Raw genomic sequence first — 25,522 nt, 5'->3', positions numbered from 1 at the left:
CCGCCCGATGCCAGGCTGCCGGGTACAGCGGGCAGTGACCAAACCGGCCCCGCTGCATGCCTCCCGGCCCTCTGTTGGAATGCCATTCATCGCCGTCTGGGCAGGGTTACCGCAGCGTGCAGGCCTAGCCCTCAGGGACCTCGGCTGCCTCCCAGGCCTGGGGAGGGTTAGGAGGGCCCCAGGGGACACCTGAGCACAAATCTGCCAGGCATGGCTGGACAGACCTCCAGGCCCCAGACCCTGCCCCATGCCAGGAGGGGAGGGAGACTCCTGCCCCTTCTAAGAGCGGCTCCTGCCGGGCCCTGTGGGTCAGCCTGTGCCCTGTGCTGCACAGGGAGGCCTTGGGGTCTCTGTCCAGCCCCACCAGGGACCCTTGCTGCCTGGAAGCAGGCACATGGCTGAGCTCCAGCCTGGGACCCAGGCGAGGGCCTTATCCCAGAGTGGTGTGACCCATACATCCCTATTGCTAGGGCAGGAGCTATGGGGCGGCACGCAGGGACCCCACACAAATCCACTTTTCTGATTCCAGCTTTTATTAGGGCCAAGTGCTCCCCTCCAGGGAGGCCAGCAACGCAGCCCGCCAGAAGCAGGGTGCTCCAAGTATGCGCAGAGCCCAGCCACCACCCCTGCACACAGCACGTGGGTGGCCAGCATCCCCACTGGGCTGTGGGAGCCCCTCCCTCCCCCAAGGAAAGGGTGGCTGACAGACCCAGGGGCGGGGCTCGCAGGACACCCGGGCCAGGACAGTGCAGGGCCTCGTGGCACTCGCCCGAGGGTCTGTTTCAAGCAGAAGGAGGAGCCCGGCTTGGAGACAGCGGCCACTGCCATCCGCTCTCACCTCCAGTACCCAGTGTAGGTCACAATAACTTAAAAGACACTATAGACATGTGGACGCTATATAACAATATAAGTTAACCAGGTTCCGCGGCAGAGGACGCCGGGCTGTGGGCTCGAGGCGTCCGGGGCTCCGGGAGAGGACGTGGGCTGGGGTGGGGAGGGGCATTCACAGATCCCTGCACCATCGGCAGGCAAGCTGGACCCAGGGCCAGGCCCAACCTCACATCCAGGTTACTTGGCTCGTCGGCCAGCCAGGAGCACATGTCCACGGGTTCCTGCTGAGAAAGCACCCGGGCAGGGCAGCAGACACGAGCAGAGCCGTGGCAGCCATCTCTCGGGCCTTGAGCAAGTCCCCCCTCCATTCCTGTTTCTTGGACAGAGTGTAGGTCCTCTGGACAGGACAGGCCCAGCACTGGGCTCAGCCTCTGATCCCCCAGGATCAGGGAGGCCCCCTTGGGTCCCTTTCTCAAAGATTTTGGAGAGGTGAGTTGGATTTTGGGGAGGGCCTGGGTGGTGTGAGGACCCTTGGGGAGGAGTCTGCAGAAGAGGCATCTCTCAAGACAGCGGGCAGGGGGCCCAACCCTGGATGCCAGTTCTCCCAGCATGGAGCCGGGTGGAGGGGACAGGACCGGGCCTCAGTAAGCCCTCAGTAGCCCCGTGAGGCTGGGAAGGGAGCAGCCGGGTCTCTTAAGGCAGGGCTGCCTCAGGCCACACGCGGCCTTTCCAGAGGGTGTGCTGGCAGGAGCTGAGGCAGGAGAGTCTGTTCGCAGCCACAGAGCCTCTGACCAGGCTTCCCTGGACCTGCGTCCCCCTCCACCAAGTGGGGCTCACGTCCCTGCCCTGCCCGCCTGCCAGCCATGCCGATCTGGGGGTCGGTGGCCCTGGGCGGGAAGGCTCTCTACACTGGAAGACCAGGCCATTGGTGGCTGGGTGGGCGGCAGGGGAGGGTATGAAGCGCTCTTGGAACCTGGCATGAGTGGCATTCTGATTTGCTTGATATGATTTCCAAACAGAAGGAAAGCAGGGTCTCCTCCGAGGCCCTCTCGGGGCTGTGTGGGCCCCAAGCCCCTGCCCAGCGCACCTCTAGGACCCCATGAACAGCCAGCCTCCCGCCAGCCCTCGGATCTGCAGGGGGCAGAGGCTGCTGGGCCGGGGAGCCTGGGAGAGGGGCAAAGGGGGCAATCAGGGGACAGGCCCACACGGAGTACAGAATTAGGACTGGCTATATGTTCGTTAGTGCTGAGAATCCTCTTCCGATGCTAAGAAAACATAAATAATCTTGTCAACATCTGTCCACACTGCCCGGGGCCCAGCGGGGGTCACGGCCAGGGAGACAGTCTTGAGAGCCACCGGCCCACACGGCCTGTCTGCGTCCAGCCGCAGGCGGGGAGGAGGCCCGCCTGGTCGCCGCTTGGTCCTCTGGGATGGGTGCACAAGGTGAGGTTCGCTTCCCGCAGCGGCGGTGGGCGTGGCCGGGCCGCGGGGCGGGGCCTGGCGGGGCGGGGCCCGGGCGCGCCTCACTTGCAGGTGAAGACCTCGGTGCGCTCGCTGCACGTGTTGCACTTGACGAAACAGCACCAGTGGAACTTGCAGTTACACTGCCACACCTTGGTGTACTGGTGAGTGTTGTAGCCGCGGCCGCAGCACATGGTGTCGCAGCCGTCCGCGCCCGGCGAGGTGCGGTTGCACAGGCGGCCCTGCGTGCCCACGCTGCCGGTGGCCGCGTCCTCTTCGCAGTAGTTGGGCGACTTCTCGATGTACACCAGGTCTGTCTCCATGGGCTTCTGGTAGCTCCGCAGCTGCTTGATGCGCAGGAAGGTGGGCTGCCGCAGGCGGCTGGCGCGCACCACTTCCACCTGCACGGCGGCGTTGTACTTCTCCTTGAGCAGGTGGCCCACCTCGCGGAACTTGGGCAGCGTGGTCCAGCAGGTCTTGGTGGTGCACGAGCCCGACACTCCATGGCACTTGCACTCCAGCTTCATGCGGTCCTCCAGAACCTGCGGGCGACACGGCGGCTGCTCAGCAGGGGTGGTGGGGACTGGGTGCCGGCCCGGATCCCCTCCCCAACTCCAGTCCCATCCCAGAGCTGGCTCCTCTCTGTCCCGCTGCGTGACCACCAGCAAGTGTCAACCCCTCTCCGAGCCTCAGTTTCCTCAGCCCTTAAATGGGCTGCTGGAATAGGACCCTATGCGCAGGGAGTTGCAGGTGGACTCTAGCCTGGTGTACACTCATCAAATACATGTGGTTAAATCCTCAAAGCCCTTCCAGGAGCCCTGGTTTACATCAGAGGATTCATGAGGAAACAGAGGTTCAGGAGCTCAGCCACTTGGAGCCCGTGAAGCTGGCGCCGGGGGTGGCCCGTCGGCAGAAGGTGCTTAATAAGTGTGGGTCCCCAGCCCCTTTTTGCCCGCTCCTGCCCTTGTGCCGGGTGCAGGGGCTCACACGCGGCGGAGGCTTAGCCAACGGCTACTTAATGAAGGCCCGGTGTGCCCATGCAGCTCCGTGCAGGACCAGGGGCGGGCCAGGCGGGGGCATGGGTCGGGGGCCTGGGTGTGCTGGCTGCTGGGAAGCCAACGGCCGGCTGGTGGTTGTTGTTCTTTCTCCCCAGCTCCAGCAGGGCCCTGCACTGGTGCAGCCCTGTGTTTTCCTTGGGCCTCCCTTGGCGGCCCCGGAAGGCTGATTCCCAGAGCCAGCCCTGACCCCAGGTATTCATTTACTCGGATCGAAAGGGCCCTGCCAGCCGGGCCTGATTAAAGATGGGGAATCATTAGCTGCCGCCCCGAGGCTGCAGAAGGGCCATTTGTCAGCTGTCAGACTGCGCAGGCCTACCTGGGAGCCCGGCCCCACAGGGGCTTGGCCACCCCTGCCCCCAGGCCGTACACCCTGCCAGGGCTGCCTGTCCTAGGTCCTCAGCTCTGCCCCAGGCAAGAAGTCTTCCAGCAAATGAATAAGTGAACGAGTGAATAAAAGAAAGAAGGAAGGAAGTAGGGAGAAGGAGGGTGGGAAGGAGGGAGGATGGACCTCACTGAGATGGCCACTGTTCCTTGGTCTGGCTCCTCTGGGGCTCACAGTCCAGAGCAGGAAACAGAAGGGAAGCGATACACCGCTCGCAGAGGCTGTGAGAGCCCTGGAGAGCCCACCCTGTGGGTGATGGTGCCTAGGGGGCTTTCTGGAGGAGGCGAACTCTACAGTGGGTGTTGGAGGGTGAGTAGAAGCCCACTAGATAGATAGTGAGTTCTGAGAGGGGCTCAGAATGAGCCAGGGTCTGGAGGACCACCGACCAGCAAGCCTGGGAGGGATGGGGCTCAAATGTGTCGTGGGTGGGCGTGGGGTGGCCCTGGGCTAGTGGCCTAGAGTTGTGGGGTGTCTGAGTGAATGTGGTCCTGGGCCAAGGCTGGGGCGCCTGGGGAGGGGTGGCTGGTACCCCACAGGGAGAGAGGGAAGGGCCCGGGTGTCCCATGGCAGGGAGAGGGGACAGGTTTAGGACATTTTGGAATCTCAGGGCTCAGAGTGGCCAAGGGGTGTCTGGGTGCTGGGTAGAAGGCACAGGGCCAGGAGGATAGAGAGTCTGGGGGAGGTGGTCCCAGGGGAAAGCGTGTCTGGGACCTTCTTCAGCCTTCTCCTGTAGCCCCTCTCCACCCCAGAGGCCATCTTTGCTGGAATCCGCCCCTTTCTTCACCAGCCTCCTGCGCCTGGGCTCCCATCCTGGTCCTGCTGCCTCCTGGGGACGCCCTCTGGCCAGCACCATCCCAGAGCTGTGCCCTCTCAGCGATCCCATCTCTCAAGATGGCCTGCCTCAGATGCCCGGAGGCCTGGAGGGACATGCAGGCCAGAGCTGGCTCGGGGTGGTGGTCAGGCTCTAACTGCTACCTGGTGTCCCTGCCGCGGCCTGCCCCCTAGCCCAGGCTCTACCTCCTGGCCCTTGTCAGGGCCAGACAGGCTGTGCCCTCCTGCCATGGGGACACCCGGACGCAGTGCAGCCTTGCTGGTGCCCATGGCCAAGGAGGCCCAGCGGGTAGGTGTCTGCAGAGCAAGGGTCTGGTCCTCGCCTGGCTGGTCCCTGGACCTGAGCCTTGTGGGGAAGTGATCACAGGTTCAAGGATGTGCCCTTCCTCCTGCGCCCTGACCGTCAGCCGCAGCGAGGACTGCCAACGGCCCCTGGGACCTCAGGGCACAGGGACCTGCGTGGAGGCCGCAGAGGAGCTGGTCCCACCCAAGGAGCGGAGGCCAAGGCAGGGCCCGCCCGGGTCTGCCCCCCACCGCAGGGCTGTCTAGACGCTCCACCCGGGCATGCGCCCTGGCCAGCTTCTCTCTGATGCGGGGCCCACGGTGTGGACTGGGAGCGTGCGTGTGGGGGAACAGTCCTGTGGCTCCGGGCATCCCGTGACCTCAGGTTCCCATCCATACAGTGGGAATGATTGCCCACCCTGCAGGACCCCAGGGCAGACAAAGGCTGTGCCCAGAGCTGGTCAGGCAGGTCCAGCTGGCGGGGGCACAGACCCCCAGCCCCCAGCATAGCCTGTGCTTGTCTGCAAAGGCTCAGCCTCAGGGGACGGTCGGAGAGCTCCCTGCCCAGGTACCGGGTACTGCTCGCTAAAGGCCACCCGGCCTACAAGGGGGCTGAGAAGGCCCAGTGGGTGTGGGGCTCGTGGGAGCCCGTGGCAGGCCAGCTCCCATGAGCAGCCCATCTGACCTGAGCCGCCCAGGGATACCAGCCCGGGCCTGTGCAGCCTGGGTGGTGACCAGTATGGTGGATTGATGGTTCCCCCTCCCCAATTTATGTCCCCTGGAACCTCAGGGGTGACCTCCTGAATAGGATCTTTGCAGAGGTAACTAAGGGAAGGATGGAGGTGTGATCATCTTGGATGAGGGGCCCCGAAGTCCAATATGAGGGTAAGAGACAGAAGAGAAGCTGGACCAAGAGAGGCCACAGAGACAGAGGCGGCAACTGGAGAGGTGCAGTTAAGAGGAGAGTCATGGGCCATCAGGAGCCACCAGAGCCCTGGTGAGGCAGGAAGGACCTGGCCTCTCGGCTCTACCCACACCTGGTCTCTGACATCCACTCCACAAGTAGCAGATAAAGTAACTGTGGCTGCAAGCACTGGCCATGATACTTGGGCCATGGTACTCTGGACGCAGTACTTTTGGGCTGTGGTACTCTGGCCATGGTCCTTTTTAGCTGTGGTCCTCTGCGGGTCATCGTCTCCTCACCCGCTGCCCATGTGGTCCTGCTCAGCGCAAACAGGGCCGCTATGATGGGGGTTGCGGCCACCGGGGCCCCTGTGAAGGTCTGGCCTGGGGTCTTCTGGGAACCCAGAGGAGCCACTAGGGTAAGCACCATGCTGCTGGGAGGAGGACCCCAGCCCCGAGGGCCACCCCGAGGCCACCACCCTTGGCCTTTTCTAAGTGCTACATCCATGAGTGCTGCTGAGGGGCAGCGGAGAAGGGAGGTGACACGTGTACCTCCCGGGCAGGATGGCGTCGACCGGTCCTCCTGGGCGGCAGGGGACAACACCGTCCTGAGAACCCTGACTCAGAGCCCTTTCCTGGGCTGCCCTGCCTCCCCCACAATCCCTTCTTCCGGTCAGTTCCCGGCGTCCAGCCCCCTCCCAATAGGCAAGGCCCTCAGTCCTCGTCCCCTTGGCCTGGCAGCTGCAGGGACATGCCCCATCTCCCTCATCCACACCGAAACCTCCCTTCCTCATACCTCCTGTCTGCTCAGAGGCTCAGCTCCAGCAGAGCTCAAAGGTGCTCTCATCTCCTCCGGGAGGCCCTCCAGGATACCTCCAGGCCACACACACCCTGCTCTGCCCTCCAGGGTGGCTCCCCTGTCTGCGAGGCCTCTGGGGCCACGCTGTGTTACCCTTTGCTTGTGCATCTGTTCATCCAGGTGACAGCTACCTGCAGCTGAAGTTACCTGCTGCCGGCATCCTCCACTTCAGAGTCAAAGCCTGCTCCGTGCTAACCCAGCTTACCTCCCCGGCCCAGCCGCCCAGCCCTGTGCTCCCCCAGACTGGCCATCTGCAGCTGCTCCCTACCCCCGCTCTGTGAAGTTGCCTCGTCCAGGCACCTTCCACCGCCTCCACAAGCTCTGGGCCCTCGCACCCCGGGGTGTGGTCCCTGGACACCTTAAGTAGAATCCTCTCTGCCTGTGGCCAGCCTGGTGCCCAGCACAATGCAAGCAGGAAGTGTTTGTTGAGCGAATGACAGAGTGATCTAGCTACGCTCCTGGGATAGAGGGTTCCTCTTCTCCTGGAAAGGTAAGTCTGTCCCAGGCCCGAGAAGCCCTTCAGGCCCTGCTGCCTGAGGTGCAGCCCCAGGCCAGCGCGCCTGCCTGGGAGGCGTTCTGCTTGGCTGGCCGCCCTATCTCGGGCCATCTTGCCGCCGAGGCGGTTGCTCCTCCCAGCCCTGTATCTGGGGCCCTCATCTCCCTGCGCCAGTGGGGCTCACCCTGACTTCTTCCCCACTGCGTCCCAGCTTGCATTTCCTCCACGGTCGCCCCTGCCCACCCTCCCCATGCACGAGGCTGGCTGTGAGCCTCAGATGTCCCTTCCTGCCACCCAAGGCAGGGAGGCGGGGGCCGAGGCCTGGGCCTCCACTGCTCATGGGTCCCCGGCTAGGACAGCTGCTACGCCCGCCAGCTCCCCCGGGCCACGAGCACGCTCCGAGGCCCGCTGGAGGCTCCGGTGAGAGCTGGGGGTCGCGCGCACCCACCTTCCTGCCCGCTTCATTGTTGTGCAGGTTCATGAGGCGCCGGGCGTTCTTCTTGATCTCGCGGGCATCCACGAAGCGCCGGGAGAAGTCGATGCCATAGCGCACGTCGGCGGAGCAGCCGCCCCACTTCCAGCCCTCCGCCTGGTTGTAGTAGCCCTGCTTCTCCCGGTCGCAGCCACAGTTGCTCAGGTTGCCCTGGCTGCAGGCAGCTGTGACAGCGTGGGCCACACCGGCGGCCGTGATGGCGTAGGTGAAGGCGGCCTCACGGCTCCCTGTGGGGAGAGACGTGCACGGTGAGGCCCTGCGGCTGGGCGGCCCGGGACTGCGTGCTGTGTGACCCTGGCTGTGACCTCCTTCTCCTGGTTTCCGGCAGAACCCAGTGCTTGGCATACAGCAAGCACTCAGTGTATGCTGTGGTCCTCAGGCCAGCCCGTAACCTCTTGTCGGCTCCCTCTGCTCCCCGGAGCTCTCTGGCCTGGGGCTGAGTAGCAGGGACCCACGAGGCTCCGGCTCTGCCCACTCCCAGCAGCTGCTCCTGTGGAACCCTTGGGGACCACGATGCACAGAAGACAGAAGCCGGCCTTCGGGCCGAGCTTGCCCCGGGGGCTCCCCACCCAGCCAGGAGCCCCCCCCCCCCCGGGCTCTCGGTGCTGCCCCCCTCTCCTTTTTGTGATACTAGGGATGGAACCCAGGGGACTGAATGGAATCACTCTACCTCTGAGCTACACCCCAGCCCGATGTTTTCATTCTTTTTTTTTTTTTTTTTTTTTTTTTTGGTGGTACTGGGGTTCCTGGGAAGCCCTTCTACCTCCGGGCTACACTCCCAGACCTATTTTTTATATTTTTATTTGGATACAGGGTCTCTTAAGCCAGCGTGGCTGGCTTCGAACCTGCGCGATCCTCCTGTCTCTGCCTCCCAAGTGCGGGGATTACAAGCGTGCGCCACCACGCCCGGCTCTATTCTTTATTTTGAAATAAGGTCTCACTGAGTTGCAAAGGGCCTCACTAAGTAGCTGAGGCTGGCTGCGAACCCGGATCCTCCCGTCTCAGTCTCAGCCTCCCGAATGCTGGGATTACAAGTGTGCGCCACCACGCCCGGCTTGTGCTCCTCCAGTCCATCCCAAGGCCCTGGCTACTGAGTGTCCCCTCTCCTGCCTGTACCCCTGCCCGGCCCAGGGGCCCCGGGGGCTCCTTGGACCACCACCTCCCTTCCCCAGCTGGGTCCTTCCGAGTTCAGTCTCCCCAGCACCTTCCCTGGCTCCTCTCTGCCGGCAGCCCTCCACCCTCCCCTGCCGATGCCTGGCTGGCTTCCCCAGCCGCTATCTTCATCCTCTGCCCGGAACCATGGCTCAATCCGTCTTGGTGCCGGCTTCCTGGTCTTTGGGGTGAAATTCCCTTCCCCTCCATACCCAAATCCTGAAGGTCTTCCAAGATCCGGGTCCAGTGCCTCCTCCTCCAGGTAGCCTTCCCAGGCTGAGCCAGAAGGGAGCCCTAGCTGCAGATACCCTGGGCACACCTTCCACCTGCCTAACCAGACACAAGGCACTTTCCTGGTGCCACCTGGGTCCAAAGGCCCCTCGGGTGGATGGGGCTGGCTCTAATTTCTTCCTTCCTCTCCACAGCCCTTGATTCCTTCTGTCCAGCCACCGTCTCACCGGTCCCTCTGGCCTTGCCCAAGCCTGGGCCTCATATCTCCAAGTTTCTACCCCTGCCCATTCATGGGCACTGAGCAGGCTCATGAATGGTCCCAGGAGAGCTCCAGAGGGCAAAAGACGCTCTGTCTTCTTATCCACAGGCAGCAGGGTCAGACACGGAAGGGGATGGCTGGAACCCAGGAGGCAGGGCAGCACGACCCCGTGCCTGCCTCCTCTGGCACCAGCATACCCACAGGCCAAGAAAAGCCAAGAGTCAAGTCAAGCGCGGGCCCCACTGTCCCAGGCCGGTGCTCTGCTCCTCAGGAAATCATCTCAGTACGGATGAGGCTCCAAACGCCCCGTGCTGGCTGGCACTACCTTTTGAGGAGCTGGGAGGAACCCCAGGTGCCTGTGCTCTCAGGTACTTCCCGGGATCCCCAGACAAACAGGACAGGGGAGAACGCCAAATCACATCCCTGGGGCTAAACCAGGCGAAGAAGATCTGCTAGGCAGCCCAGTCCAAAGAGGGCATTTGGGGCTCCTGTGGGTCCCAGGTCCAGGAGGGCCTGCTGGCTGCTGCCCAGGGAGCCCAGGCGCTCATTGCCGATCGGGGTGGGGTCGCAGGGAGGGGCTCTGCAGGGAACAGGGATTCCCCCGCCGGCCTTGCATGGTCGGGTCAAGACACATGAGTAGAGTTTTCATGAGGAGTGTGGATCAGCTCCTGTGAGTGTGTGTGCACAGTATGTGTACGAAGCATGTGTGTGTGTGTGTGTGTGTGTGGCATGTTTGTGATATGTATGCACTATGTCTCTGTGTGTTTACGGTCTTGTGTGTGTGGTGTATTCTGTGTTGTGGACTGGGGGGCAGGCACACTCCCAGCAGTGGCCCAGCAGCGGCCCAAGGACTGACATGAGATTGCTGGGCGAGGTCGCTGCACACAGGGGCTGGAGACTGGGGTCATCGCAGCACTGGCAGGCACTGGCTGGACCCCGGAGCAGGCATGACAGAGCGCACGCCATCTACGTAAGTCCCCCGAGTCTCTCACCGAGGGCCAGAAACCCTCAGCCCTTCACCCACATCTTACATAAGTCACGATGACCGCAGAGGCGGGTCTCACTGCCACTGCCATTTTACAGGTGGGGAGACTGAGGCACGGGGTGGTTACAAAATGAGGCGTTAGCAGCTGGCGCAGGACCTTCACAGGCCATGGCTCAAAGCCCAGAAAGGCCAGGGAGGGGCTTAGGGCCTGGGTGCAGGTCACTGGGAGCCGTTCTGCCCCCCACCCCCCGCCTGGCCCCTCTGGAGCCACGAGACCCGGGGCTGGCAGAGACGAGGCAGGGGTATGGAGGACCCCGGGGAGAAGGCTTGGCATTTGGACAGTGCGTGGGCCTGAGAAGGGAGGGGTTGGCAAGCAGGTGGATGCTAGGTGGGGATCTGCGAAAGCCAGGCTGGCCTCCTGGTGGGCTTGGACCCAGGAGAGAGGCCAGAAACCCCCCACTTGTGCATGTATGGAAGAGGCCAGTGCGACCAGAGTCCCTAGGTGAGGGCAGAGGAGGGTGACCCCTCGGAGGCGGGAAGCAGCTGCTCTGACCATTCAACTCCTCCCAGCCACAGAGGCTGCCAGGTGGGGCAGGGCACTCCAGAGGGGTTCTCTCCTGAAGATCGGCCAGGCCCCACACTTCAAGGCCGGTTCCCAAGCCCTCCCTGGCGCCCCTGCTGGGTCTCTGCCCTCACCTGGCTGTGCCCACACCAAGCGCAGACCTGGTTACTCACCAGCTACTCATCGGGCTGCCACTCCCGCTAATTCCTTTTTTATTTGGTTTTAATGAGCCAAGCCCTCTGGTCTCTCACCATGGAGACGAGGGAGGGGGTGAACAAGAAGTTGTCCTTTGGGGAGAATCGACAGCAGCGGCGTTAGGCAGAGGCGCTGTCCGGGGCGAGGGTCCCGCGGCCTGGCAGGCCACAGGTGTCTCCTTCGCTCTCCTGCCTGGGCTCCTCTCACAGACTGGGCTGCTGCTCAGAGAGCGTGACTGCGCGCCCCAGGCCACACTGGACCCATGGGGAAAATGGCCAGGATGGGACCCTCCCTCCTAGAATCACTCCCGGCCTAGGCTGAGAGCCAGCAATGGCTGGGGTCTAGAACCAGGTGCAGACAGCCTGGCCCAGTGCACCTGGCTTCACAGGCCCCTGCGATAACTTCTGGCACCCTGGGCTGGTCCCCCAGAGACCTTAGGCCTGAGCCCACGGCCCCGGCTCACGGCTCCCTGCAGCCCAGCGTGGCCCAGCTAAATATCTAGCCCCACCGTGGGTGGGGCAGTGACTGTCGCTGCTCAAAGGAACCTCGTAGGTTCCAGCCTCGGTGGGCAGCAGCATACTCTGCCTAGAGTGTCAGCTCACATCCCCTGCCCCAGGCTCTGGGTGCAGCTGGGACACGTCTGCCCTCCAATGCCCTCAAGGCACGCACACCCTCCTCTGGGGCTTTCCTTAGGCTGCCAGAGCAGCGGACGGGGCCCACGCGGTCCACGCCTGGTTTCTTGTGCACCCCACCCAGCGCTACCCCCCCCCCCCGCAGGAGCAGAACGGAGGCTGTGCACCTCACCACCAAACAGGTGGTTTTAGCTAGATCCACCTCACAGACCGGAGGATGGAGCCTGAGGTGGGAGGTGGCTCGCTTCGTGGTGATGGGCTGGTGAGGGGAGGGGGGAGAGGAGCCCAAAGGCGCCATGAATGGTCGGAGGCCATCAGCTGTCCTGGGGGTTCCTGGGCCCCAGGGAGCCAGAGCCTACCCCAGTGCAGACCTGCCCCTCGGCGTGGGAGCCCACGGCAGTGTCCCAGGGAGCTGCTGACAGGCGAGGAGACCACACCTTGCCCCCCACCCCTGTTCTCCCTAGTTCTTAGGGGTCTCTGGGTAGTTTTCAGGTCCCGTTAGTCCCTGAGGGTGCACTGTCCAATGCTCTGGCACCCTGGCAGGTCCAGGCAAGCACCGTTAGCCTGAGGTTTTTGCTGAAGAGAGCACTGGACCTGGAGCCTCCACCCACCCTGTGGCCCCAGGCAAGCCGCCAGCCTCTTGGAGCCTGTGCAGCTGTTCACCTGGTGAGGCCCACGAGCCCCGCCTGGCCTCTGGCTCCAGGAACAAGCTCTGAGAGCGAGCAGGACAAATGGTGCTGTCCACCACCACGGTGAGAGGCCAGAACTGACCATGGACATAGCATGGGACTCCTGGACAGGCCCGGGCAGCTGTCGGTGCTGAAAACAGCCCCCTCCAAGGGCCAGCCTGTCAGCCCTACCACACACGTTCTGGACAAATCCAGAGGATTAGAGCAGCGGAGTCCTGGGACTATGGTTATGTGGGTAAACTGAGGCCGCCGGGACAGAAACTTGCCCAGGTCACCAGACACCATCTGATTCAGCATTGGCCTTTAGATAATTCAAATTCTAGACCTCCTGGAGCCCGCTGAGCACCAGGCCCTAGCCGGCATGGGCAGGCCTCTCCTATGGCATGGGTCCACAAGGCCTGCCCAGCCCAGCACCGGGGCAAGGGGGCCCCTCTCAACCCTGTCATCCCTCACCCTGAGTCCAAGGAGAACTCTACTGGGGACCTTGGAAGAGCTCTGTGAGCAGCTTCTAGAAGAACCGGCATGCCTGCTGGCAAAGTGGGATCAGCAAATCAGGGCCTCCCTCCCCAGGACCGTGGTGGGGCCGAGCCCACCTCCCAGGCCCTGGCTGGTGCTCCCCACCACTCAAAGCTGCCAGCCACTGCCTCGTGTCCACAGGAGGTGGCAGGACAGTTTGGGAAAGCTCTGGAGGCTGTATCTGAGCTCACTGTGACTATCTGCAGGGGAGGCAGGGTGGCGAGGGCCCCGGTTCTCTCTTGGAAGGGGACCCGGGAAGCAGAAACCTTGGTACAGAGGAGGGCCTCCAGGACTGTCCAGTGCCACTTCCTGTCCACAGCGAGGGGACTGAGGCCCAGAGAGGGGCGCACATTGACCAAAGCCACACAGCAGCTCAGGAAGTGGGTCCTGGCGCGGCTGAGGTGAGAGCAAATGCTCAGAGCCAGAGAGGGCCCCAGGGCCCTTCTGGAAGGTCGGGGCGGGGATGTCAGATTCTGACTCCTTGAATTCAAGCCTGAATCCTCAAAGTGGCCAGTTGGGTGGCCGTGTACTAGTCTAGGGTCCCTTCTGCGTCCTTTTCTCCCCACCTGCAAAAGGAGATCAGTAAGTGCAGTGTGGCAAGAGGGTCACACCGTCCTAGAGGCGGCTAGCCCAAGCTTTCTGCCCACACATGTGACATACACGGTCTCCATGGCCTGCACACGTAGGGGCATTGTGTGTGTGCTCTGTGTGTGCCCCAGGCACATGAGCCTGGGCCGAATGCGTTTCCCGCGCGTGAGCAGCCCACACCCGCCGCCAGCACAGATCAACCCGCCCTCCTCTCGGCCAGCTCACATCTGCCCCTCTCTAAAACAATGGCCTTGTTTACAACCCAACCACCAAAAGGCAAACAACCATAAACATGAGCCAAGGGTCTAAACAGGCATTTCTTAAAAAAAAAAAAAAAAGGTATAAATGAGGCCAGTAAGCGCTGAAAGAGATGCACGTTGGGGCTGGCCGCCGAGGAGATGCTAACCAAAACCACGAGGTGCCGGTTCATGTCACGGCAGGGCAAAGGAAAGGTCCACAACACCCAGGGACAGGAAGGGTGTGGAGCAGTCAGCTGCAGCCACCCGGGGAGGTGAGGGACCCCTCGAGGCTTAAACACAGGGCCCTGTGTGGCCCAGCAGCACAGAGCAGTAGAGGTGAAGGGGTGTTGCTGTTAGGCACCATGGGAGACCCTGGGCTAAGAAGATAGGGCGAAGCTGGGTGTGGAGGCGCACGCTTGTAATCCCCGTGCTTGGGAGGCTGAGACAGGAGGATCACGCAGGTTCGAAGCCAGCCTCAGCTACTTAGTGAGGCTCTCAGCAGCTTAGTGAGACCCTGTTTCCAAATAAAATATATATTTTTTAAAAAAGGTCTGGGAGTATAGCCTGGAGGTAGAAAGCCTCTGGGTTCCACCCTCAGTACCACCACCAAAAAAAAAAAAAAAAAAAAGGGCAAGTGAGGGTGTTACCCCGACACCCAGGCTACTGCTTAGGAGGCCCCTGAGTCAGGCGAGTGGCATGTGCCACTTGGGAGGCTGACACAAGAGGACGGCAGGTTAGAGGCCAGCCTCAGTAACTTAGTGAGAGACCCCGTTAAAAAGAAAAAAAAGAGCCGGGCATGGTGGCACACACTTATAATCCCAGCATTCAGGAGGCTGAGACAGGAGGATGGCGGTTCACGGTCAGCCTCAGCTACTTAGTGAGGCCCCGTTTCAAAATAAAGAATAAAAAATTGGGCTGGGGGTGTAGCTCGAAGGTAGAATGCCCCTGGGTTCCATCCCCAGTACTTAAAAAAAAGAAAATAGGGTTGGGGGTGTAACTCAGAGGCTGAATGCTCCTGGGTCCAATTCCTAGTCACATGCGCATGCACACACATGCACACACATGCCCCAGGGAACCTCTGGCCAAACAACGTGCTGGGCAACAGTGAGGAGACCCGAGGAGCCAGGTGGAGGTGGCCAGCGGCCAGGCCTGGGACACAGTCCGAGGGCGCAGCCAGGGGGATGAGTGGGTAGACTGGATGATGGGGCTTGCAGAGGGGGGTCTAGAAGGACTCCCCACGTGGGGCTGGGGCTGCGGGAGGCGGCTCCAAGTTTGGGGTGGTCGAGGGTGGCCTTGGCCGCGGAGAGCTTCAGGCATCAGGGACAGCAGGGGAGGCACACCTGGCCTTGCCTGCCACCTCCCCAGCCAGCCCGCCGAACCAGGCTCATGCTGCCCGACCCTGGCCAAGCCCACTGGGCATGCGCGCTGAGGGCGGGGCCGGCGGGCCTGCAGCACACACCTGCTTCTGCGCTGCTTGGCGGAGGGGGCGACACCGCACCAGCTCGCAGGGCCCTCTGGGGTGAGTGGACGCAGGGCCCTCCGGGGTGAGTGGATTCAGGGCCCTCTGGGGTGAGTGGACGCAGGGCCCTCTGGGGTGAGTGGATTCAGGGCCTTCTGGGGTGAGTGGACGCAGGGCCTTCTCAGGTTAATGGATGGATACAGGGCCCTCCAGGGTGAGTGGATGCAAGGCCCTCTGCAGGTGACAGAGGACACAGTGACCTGTGTACAGGCAGTGCTGTCACCAGCCCGTGTAGCCCAATTCTGCTGGGGGGGGACAGTGGTGGGAGAAGGCCTGCACGTGTGTGCCCATGTACATGTGCATAAGTGTGCATGTGTGTGGTCACACATGGGTATATGTGTGGGTGTGGGCGTGTCTATATGTGAATATATGTATACATGTATTTACATGTGCGAGTATAAACATGTATGTTTGCACATGGGTGTTTGTGAATGTGCATGCATGTGTATATGTGTGTATTGATGAATGTGTGTGTTCACATGAGTACATGTGTGTAAGTGTGCATGTACTTGTGTATATGTATGTGTGGATATGTGTGATATGTGTGGAGTGTTCATATGTGGGTGTGTATACACATGGATGTGTATATATGTGCATATGTGAGTATGTATGTATGTGTTCACACATGAGTATGGTATTTATGGAAGCATGCATGTATGTACATATGTATGTGTGTGCTTCTGTGTGCATTTGCATATGTGTACCTGTGTGTTTGGTGTATATGGTGTGTATATGTGTTTGCATGTTTACAACTTGTGTGCAAGTTGCCTTCTCTGCGTATTTTTCCCACAGTCTCCGTCCCTCCCCGCGTCCTCTGTCCCCTGTCCCTCATCCCTCCGGGCCCCGCCTGCCCGCCCAGCTCTGGCTGAGTCGGAGTCTCCACACTAAGCCCTTCCCTGCCGCTGATAAACAGGCTGGAGAGCCACGCCAGCCTGAACATGCCGGCGCCCGTGCGCCCCGGGCCTTTGTTCCGACCCAGGCGGCCCTCGCACACCGCGGCCCGCAGCGGGTCGCTCCAGCCGGGCATGGGGCCCCGGGCCACACAGCGGGCGAGGAGGCAGCGGGGCCGCTCCTGGGGGGCCTCTCCTGCGGCCAGCAGCCTCTCCCTGCACGGCTATGCCCCCCCCCCACCCTCGGGAGTGCCCCCTCGCTCATTCAGGGAGGGGGCAAAATCAGGCACTGCCTGTTTGTGGTGATGCAGAGCCCCCTTCCTCCTCACCTGGCCCTCAGGGTGGGACCTGGTAGAGGGGGTCTGGGCAGGACTGCCAGCATCTCCAGCTCCTGTGGTGTGTGGCCTTGGGAGAGCCTCTGTCTCCCTATCTGCAATGTGTGGACCCGGAACCTGAGTCCAGTGATGTCTATCACAGAGTCCAGCCCACGGTGGGGGCTCATGAGATAGTCACAGGGGTAAAGGAGACATCTGAGGCCAGCTGGTCCTGCCCCTCCCTCAAGAGATGGGCTCTGCCCACCAGTGGCCTGTGTCCTGCCTCAGCGGGCTGGTGCACAGAGCCCTGGACCCCTTGCCCAAGGACCTCCAGGCTGTGAAGACAGGAGCTTTTCTGTCCCCATCCTAAGGAGGGAGCCTGAGTCCCAGCAGAGATCCAGCCTCAGCACCTCCCAGTACACTGAAGAACCAAGGACATGAGGCTACGCTCAAGGTCACACAGCCAGAGTGGGCCCAGGTGGGCTCTCCCTGCACCCCAGCCCCACCCACTCCACTCCAGGGAGTGTGACAATTCCCATCTTGGACGAGCTCCAGATGCCTTTGAGGGGCCAAAGGATCTGGGGCCAGAGGACAGGCCCCCAGGTGGTCCACAGCACCAGCGGGTTGCCCTGAGGCACCGCAGGCACCCGTGGCCCCAGGAAGGTCCACAGGGTCTCCCAGGTCACTTCCAGAGCCACCTCCCTGGTCAGCCGCCTGCTCACGCCCTAAGCCGGAGCAGGTGGGGTGGGTTTGCCTCTAGGAAAGTCTTTGTGACCCTGACCATCGAGCCCCTCTTGTCCAAGAGCGCTGGCTACCTGGACCGCGAGCCTCGGAAACATGTGTTCTGCTGCCCCAGGTTGGCCTCTGGCTGCAGAAGGATGACGGGGTGGATGGGGTGAAGACACACGGCCCTCAGGCCTCGGGCAGGACAAGGACCCGGCCGGCGGCCTCCTCACCCTACGCATCCTACAGTCCTGGTCTGCATACAGCAGGCGCTCAATGCATGCAGGCTGGACAACAAGAGGGACCGATGCCGGGCCTACCCTCCCACTCCTACACTGACTGTCCCCAGGAAGCAGCTGGCAGATGACCTTCACCCTCAGGCTGCCCCGGCCCACTCCGGAGCACCGCACCCAGAGAAGAGGTGTCAGATCCGGTTCAAACGTCCCCTCTGCCCTGACCAGGTGCCGCCCAGCAGAAGGCTCAAGCCGGGGACAGGGTCACCCGAAACTTTCTAGCGGCCACACAGAGAGGTGGGAACGCCAGGTGCCCATCGGGTGGCCACACTCTGCTTAGCACGGGCATCCCAGCGGCGTCGGCACGGGCACGTACGGCTGAAGGGAGGTCTGGCGTGCTCTCTGGGTGTGAGTCTTTAGAGCCCGAGGTGTCCATACACAGCACGCCTCTGTGCGCACACACCAGCCTTCTGTGCTCCCCGGCCACCAGAGCCCACAGTGCAGCCCTTCCTGGGGATAATGCCCTCCCTCCCCTGGGCCTGGTCTGCAAAGTCCTGGCGGGGAGTAGGAGCATGGCCCTGGATCCTCCCTCTCTAGTTCAGGGCCCCTGGTGTGTGGCCAGGGGGCTCGGGGCTCCAGCAGGCACCCAAGAAGCTCTCCCCAGGTGGAGCTCACCCACAAAGCAAACAGGAGCCAGCCCTGGGCCGCTCATGTGAGCCCGGATTAGGGGCGGCCCCTATGCCTGGTCATGTCCGTGGCCTGCACATGATGGGCGGGGCTCCGCATTCTCTGGCAGTGGGTGGAGCCATGGGCCTGCACCAGGCCAGGACCCAGGCCCAGAATGGTGGGTCCTGTGGACTCTGGGCTCAGGACGGGCTGGGGCAGTGGCTGCAGGGCATGGGTGCTCAGAGGAGAGCCCTGGACTGCTCAGAACCCTGCCGTGCCTCCCCGGCCCTCCTGAGGCTCACGGCACTCCCTGCCCCCACCTTCCCAGCCTCAGCTCGCTGTCCTCTGTTGCCCTCGGAGGTCCTGTGGTCCAGGAAAACGCCACTGGCTTCCCAGCCCCCGGGCCTTGGCACACACCACTCCCTCCACCTGGAGCCCCCTTCCTGCGCTTCCTGGGCCAGCCCGGGTCACTCCCTCCAGGAAGCCCACACTTGATTATGGTGCCCATTAATAACAGCCTCGCTTGGGCCGGAGCTGGTGATGCAGGCCTGTGATCCCAGGACTTGGGAGGCTGAGACACAAGGCTTGCAGTTAACTTAGTGAGACCCTGTTTCAAAATAAAAAATAAAAAGGGTTGGGGGTATGACTCAATGGTAGAATGCCCCTGGGTTCAATTCCCAGTAGCAACTAAGAAAGAAAAAAAAAGAATCTGCCTCACTGGGGGCCCCAGGATTCTGACAGGGCCCCCTGGAACATAGGCACCTCATGTGCCCTTCCCCCACCATGGCGACTACCGCTGCATGGGGACACACGCACACCCAGCTCGGCCAGTAGAAGACACAGGCTGGAGGGCCTGGCCAGGAGCTCATGGCAGGAGCCGGTTTCTAAGTGGGCTGGTGGGGACTTGACCTTCTGCAGGGCAGGACAAGGATGCGGAGCTCCGTGCGGCCATACCCCGAGTGCAGAAGCGGGATTCTGCCTCTTTAGGGGGAGGGGGCCAGGCCACCTACTCCAGGGCCAATCATTAATTGGCCCTGCTTGAGTGGCCTCTCCCACCAGTGCCCTGGCCCCCCGCCAGCCCGTGCCCAGGCACCCTGCATGCCTCTGACCAGCTGCTTGCAGCTCGTGACCCCCGGCAGCTGAGGCCGGGAGTGGAAGGTGCCTTCTGGGCCCAGGTGGCTTCCTGCTGCAGAGCTCAGAGCCTGGCCGGCTGGGACCGCAGCCAGAGCCCTCCTGGCCGAGAGCAGGCCTCTCCCTTGGGGCTGCAGGGGGCAGGGAGACCCAGCCTGGGCTTCAGAAAGCCGCTGAGAGCGGCACGCCAATTCTCGTTGGTCATCTTCGTGCCAGTGGCCAATGGAAAGTTCTCCATAGGCTGGCTGGATAGAGCGCTCTGCAGACTGCGCTGGCATTCCCACCACTCTCGGTGCCACTGCTAGAAAGCTTCAGGTGACACCTGTGCCTGGCTGAGACCCCCTGGGCGGCACTGGTGTGGGAGGGCCAGGAGCGCCCCAGTCCCCTGGTCAGCCCGAGGGGACGCTGAACGGGATCTGACGTCTCTTCCTCTGGGGCGGGCCCGGGCAGCCTGAGCTGGCCTGCAAGGGTGTCAAGGGCTGAAGTCGCTGGATATGAGGAAGGCCCGGGAGGCTTGCAAGGGCCCCCAGGAAGAAGTCGGCTGTATACAGGCCGCACAGAGGGCCTGGCCTGCTCGGGGGAGGGACCAGCCACATGCAGCTGGGGCTGTAGTTTCTAGAAGGGATGGAGGGAAGCAGGGATGAGGCATGCAAGGCGGCTACTCAGACTCCAGGCTAAGTTGTTGATTTTACCCCGGGGTAGTAGGGAGCTACTACAGGTTCTAGAGGACGGCAACAATACGAGACATGGCCTGTTTAAGCCAGTAATGGGGGCTATCGAGGAGAAGGCAGGAGTGGACCAGAGAAGCAGGCCCAGCGCGGCCACGGGACTGAGCGGAGGGGCGGGCAGTAGAGGTGATACCCTGGTGTCTGCTGCAATAAGGGACAGTCAGGTGGGGGCCAGGCATGGCGGGTTTGACTGCGGGTGCTTAGCTGAGAGCCAGGGGTTCCTGTGGGTCAGTGGAACTTGGAATGGCGGGTGAGAATGTGCACCCCCAGAAGTTAGGGCAGGGTGGAGAGAGAGGGGCCAGGGTGGGCTCCTCAGCTGGTGAGGGCGGAGGGGCTCGGGTGGCCCTCAGGGCGGGCCTGGATGGGCCTCGCTGCTCTCACCAGGAAGAGGACGAGGGCAGAGCCTCAGCTGGCCCGCAGGGCTCAGGGCTGCACAGGTCAAGCTTCCCTGCCGTGAGGCGCGCAGCCTCTCACACCTGGTGTCTGACCCTCCCGTGGACAGAGCCTCGCCCTTCCCAGCTCCCATCAGGCCTGAGGCTGCTTCCCAGGAAAGACCAGGTGTGCCGCTCAGCCAGCCAAGGTGACCGGGGCGGGCACCAGCAGCGCTCACCACGGGAGGGGCCGCAGAGGGGCTGGTATCACTGCTGCGGGGACCGCCATGGAGTCACACGTTGACTGGGGTACTATAGGAGAGGCTGGGGTGGCCCTCGCCCTGTGTCTCCTGGCCCCAGCTCCCGCGCCCCTGCAGAAGCCCGGGACGGTGTCCACACTGCGGGTGTCCACCTGTGCAGAGACCTGGCTCCTTGTGGGAAGCAAGAGGCAGCCGGAGACTGTGCCCAGCGCCCCTCGGTCTCCTCCGCGGGGGTTGAGATGCTCTGAGCCTGGCCCCTCTGCACAGCAGGAAGTGTACCCGTGCCCTCCGCCTCCCCGGCTGGCACCTGGAAGGCAGAGCTGCACTTGGGTGGTGGGGCCCCAGGGAGGGGGCGGGCCCGCCCCTCTGACTGCGCCAGGTGCCACCCACGGGCTGCTCACCACAAAGGAGCCCCCAGGGCTTTCCCCTGCGCCACCCCCAGCCCCATGCCAGCATTCCCAGTGCTGTAAGCCCGCCTCTGGCCGGGGGCCCAGCAGCTGCAGCCCGGGGGGGAGGGGGTGCTTCCAGGCCTCTGGGATGCGGAGCATGGGCTGCACCCAGGCTGGGCACCTCGCAGGCCTGGCCTCACAGCACCCCACTCGACTCCCTCCTGCGTCCCACAGCCGTTTCTGGAGCATCTACTGCAAGCCCTGGGAGGAGCACTGGAGACGGGAGCAGGACCCATTGCTCTGGAGTTCCTGCTCTAGAGACAGAGGTCCAGAGCAGTCCTGACTGACGTGCCCAAAGCCACATAGCTGGGTTCAAATCCAGGTGAGGCACCGGAGGTCCCTTTTTTCCTTTAAGTCACCCCTGGGCCCCTTGTCTCCTCTTAACAGTGACATGATGAAGTTGTCCCCAGGGCTGGGAGGACAGGAGGAGCCATGGCGCCCCGCAGACTTCCCAGAAACCCGCTTGACAGGTGCTCACGGCGCTCACCGTCACTGTCCTGGAACCGGAGGCCCACCCCTGCCCCAGCCGCGCTCCACCCCGCAGACCTGCCCGCCTGCCCCCAGCCAGCAGGCTCCCCTTCCTTCTGCCTGGCATCCCCCTCCTCTGGGGCCAGGCCTGCACCCATCAAGTCCCCAATGACCTCGCAGAGTAAATGCTACATTAGCCCTGTTCCCCAGCAACAGGCCTCTGTCCACAGGGGGCCAGGTGCAGCACAAAGCCCCCCCCCCCCGCGCACCACCCGGCCACACTGCCCACTTCCAGGGTGTGCCCACATCAGACACGGCTCCCCAGGGCCGGGACCCTCATTCACCCAGGCGGGCTCCCGTCGAGGCCTCCCCTGCCCCAGACCCGGCGGTGCCCGGAGCCCCAGCCTGGCCAGGGCTGGGGAGGGTCCCAGGATGCTGCCCGCACAGCAGGGGTCCGCGGGGAGTGTGTGCAGGGCAGGGCGGTGCGGGCCTCGGTGGGCAGCCCGCCCTCTGGCCCCATGGCCGGCCCTTACCTACTCGAAGCTCTTGCCCGAAGACTGTCTTCTCGCCCAGGGCGGAGCAGTTCCAGCGGCCGAAGCGGAACTGGTACTGGCACTCGTTGATGCCCATCTGGGCCCCCTCCCCGATCACGATGATGGCGTCAGGCCGGCTCTGGCAGATGGCGCGCTGCCGGGGGGCCAGGCCGGGGATCTTGTTGCAAATGATGTTGGCTCCCAGGGCCACCACGGACGACAGTGCTCTGCAGAGGCGGGGAGAGAGGGCAGCGGTGAGACCCTGGTCCGGGCCTGCCCCTCCATGCCTGGGCCCTCGCTGAGCCTCCCAGGTGCCCCAGGGGTCAAGCTGGTCCCTGCCCTGGAGGCTCATTTCCGCCAGCCCCCTCGCCCAGGCCTCGCAGCCTGGGGATTGCAAGAGCCATGGAATCCCAGTGGGGAGTGCAGGGACCCGGCTCCCAGCCTCTGACCCGTTCAGCCAGGGGACGTCAGAGCTGGGATGTGACAGTCAGGGTCTCCGCACTACCCCTTGAGGCTCCAAGCTACACCGCGTCCACACCACTGCGCTTTCCCATCACGCCTAGACCCAGCTCCCCTCCCTGTGGCACCGGGCCAAGCAGGCTGGGAGCCAAGCCCACCGGGCAGACTCTAGCCCCGGCCTGCGTGCGACCTGGGGAAGGCACGCCTCAGTGTCCCCATCCACAGAAGGCTGCACACAGGACAGCAGCCATGATGCTCAGAGGCCCGCGCACTCAGGAGCACACGGGCATCGGCTCTGTGCCGGCCTCGCAGGGAGCTCGACGCAACACGGGGGTGCAACACGGGGGTGCTCACGGGGGTCCTCCCAGGGCGCCCTTGTCTTTAATCTCCCGGCAACGCTGGGCGGGAAGCCACTGGCCAAGCACGCTGTGGCCTGAGGAGTTAGCAGGTGATTGTTTGTTTGTTTGTTTGTTTAATGAGGTGATGTTCACATACATAAAATTAACCATTTTAAAGTACTCAGCCCTTGGCATTTTGTATATGCGGTGTTGCGCAACCACCACCTCTATCAAGTTCCAAGATATTTTCATCACCCCAAAAGGAAACTCCGTACCCATTGGCAGCCACCCCTCCCTCCTCCCCCAGCCCCTGGAGGCTGCTAATCTGCTGTCTGTTCCCACGGACTGGCCTGTTCTGGGCACTTCGTGTCGATGGAATCTTACAATACGTGGTCTTTTGTGTCAGGTTCCTCTCACTTAGCACCCTGTTTTCAAAGTCCAGCCACGGCGTGGCTTCCTGTTTACGGCTGAATAGTATTCCATTGTGCGATCGGCCACATCTAGTTTAACCTCGTCACCAGGGATGGGCACCGGGGTAATTCCCACGAGTGTGGATAATACTGCCGTGAAGACGTGTGTGCACCTGTTTGCGATCTCTCGGGCATGTCCCCGGGAATTGCTGGCTTATACGGTAATTCTTTAGCCTCTGGAGGAATCGCTAAGATATTTTCCATGGCAGGTGCAGCCATTGTTTGGTTTTGAGCTAACGGCAAAATAGAAAGGGGTGGGGTGAGTTTTCAAAACCGTATGTGGCTTCCTAACAACAGGCAGGGCTGCTCAGTGGGGACCAGAGTCGGAGAGACCACCAGGGCCCCCAAACGCGGCAGGGACACCCCTCCTGCCCCCACCTGCCTCCTTTCTTGAGAGAAGCAGACAGTATTTTTCCAGGGTGCCGAGCACCCGGCACGTGCTGCAGCCGGGCCTGCGACACTCAATCCTCGGCTGGCCTGCCCGCCCCACCCGCTAATCTGGCCAAGACCCCACCTGAGTCTCCCACTGGCACAATGGGGGGACACGCCCCAGGCCGGCGTTGAGGAAGGGCAGCTTGGACGGGTGGGGCTGGGAGCGGGCTGGAATCTGGGGAATTCAGCCCAAAGTAATTGTAGATCCTCGGAAACTGAGCCCGGGAAATGAGGTGGATGGGAACCCAGCTGGGCACCCGCCCCCACCCCACCCGGGCCAGGCCGCCCCAAGGTCCCACGCCGCAGCCCGCTCCCTGCTGGAGGAAGGAGTCCAGACATGTGGGGCCGGCAGGGGGGACCTGGTGGGAACTAGGGTAGCCCTGGGCGGCAGCAGGCCATTGCATCTGGGCTACCTCCGAGCCACCCCTCACCCCAGATCTGAGCGCGCGTCCATCGCTCCCCACTGCCCTTTGGCCTCCGGGGACCTGTGCCTTCTCTTCCATTCCAAGTCCCAGTTTGCTAGCAGGTCCCTCCGCCCACGGTGGTGCCGTCCCCCGCTGCCCAGTAATTCTGCTCCCCTCCCCCACACAAACAAAAGCCCCCAGACCCTGTGCTCCAAGCCTTGGGCCCTGGCACCCAGGAGGCGTGTGTGGGCATTGGTTTTGAGAGCCCAGAACTCACCCCTGTCCCCCCAGTTACTGGTTCCACGCCAGCGCCCCCAGACAGCGGGACTCTCCAAGACAGTGTCCAGGCATCCCCGAGGCCCCATGAAGCAGTGAATGAACTACTCGGTGCCCCCGAATGTTGTGTGAAACCACTCCTGCGATTCAACAACCAAAAGATAAGCACCCGATTTTAAAGAGGACTGAAAGAGACGGGTCCTTAGAGGAGACACACGGCGGTCGCCAAGCGCCTGGAGATGGTCAACCTCGCTGTCCGGACAGGCATGCCCACCCGAGCCCCACGGAGCCACCGCGCCACACCCCCCGGACCACGGGGTCCTAAGAAAAGGGGAAAATAACAAGTGTTGGCAAGGGTGTGGGGTGCGAGAAGGTGCCGCCGAGGTGGATGACAGTCCACAGGGGGTTTTATTTTTTATTTTTTGGGCACTGGGGTTCCTGGAAGCCCTTCTACCTCCGGGCTTCACTCCCAGACCTATTTTTTTTATGTTTTTTATTTGGAAACAGGGTCTCTTAAGCCAGTGCGATCCTCCTGTCTCCGCCTCCCAAGAGCGGGGATTACAAGCGTGCGCCACCACGCCCGGCTACACAGGGGGTTTTAAACACAGAGCTACCCAGCAATCCCTCTTCTTGGTATGGAGCCAAAAGAACTGAAGACAGGTGTTTAAACAAAATCTTATACACAAACGTTCACAGCAGCGCTATTCATAACAGCCAGCAGGCGGAAATAACCCGAATGTCCATCAACGGATGAGTGGATAAACTAAATGTGGTATATACACGTCATGGAATATTATTTAGCCATAAAAAGGAATGGAGCTAATTCGTGCTACAATGTAGAGGAAGCCCAGACACAAGAGGCCACACATCGTCTGATTCCATTTACATGAACCGTCCAGGACCCCAAATCTGAGAGGCTGAGAGTGAGGGAGCGTGGCCAGGAGCTGGGAGGAGAGGTAGGGAGGGACGGCTGAGTAGGTGTGGGATTTCCTACTGAGGTTATGAGAAAGTTCTGGAATGAGACAGAGGTGATGGTGGCACGAACTTGTGAAGGTACCAATGCCACTGAGTCACACTTTCAAATGGTCAAAGGGGGGAACTTTATTTCATGGGCCTTTTAACTTCAATTAAAAAAATTATCATAGCCAGGTGTGGCGGCACATGCCTGTGATCCCAGTACTTGAGAGGCTGGGACAGGAGAATCACAGGTTTGA

At 62.2% G+C, this 25,522-nt stretch overlaps 1 protein-coding gene across 2 annotated transcripts in view; it reads right to left on the bottom strand.

The window, feature by feature from the left end:
* Positions 1-2,354: 2,354 nt before the first annotated feature.
* Positions 2,355-25,522, bottom strand: part of WNT7B (Wnt family member 7B) — a gene marked incomplete at both ends in the record, with an annotated part of 41,031 nt that continues 17,863 nt past the window's right edge. For both annotated transcript variants that reach the window (XM_080706013.1, XM_080706012.1), the window contains 3 exons: positions 2,355-2,834; positions 7,552-7,823; positions 21,930-22,156. In XM_080706013.1, the coding sequence (XP_080562139.1) occupies positions 2,355-2,834; positions 7,552-7,823; positions 21,930-22,156 (979 nt within the window). The remainder of the gene's footprint in view (positions 2,835-7,551; positions 7,824-21,929; positions 22,157-25,522) is intronic.

The sequence above is a fragment of the Muscardinus avellanarius genome (assembly GCF_963383645.1).
Source record: "Muscardinus avellanarius genome assembly, chromosome: 11".
NCBI lineage: Eukaryota > Metazoa > Chordata > Mammalia > Rodentia > Gliridae > Muscardinus > Muscardinus avellanarius.
This window is presented reverse-complemented; position numbering and strand designations above follow the sequence as displayed.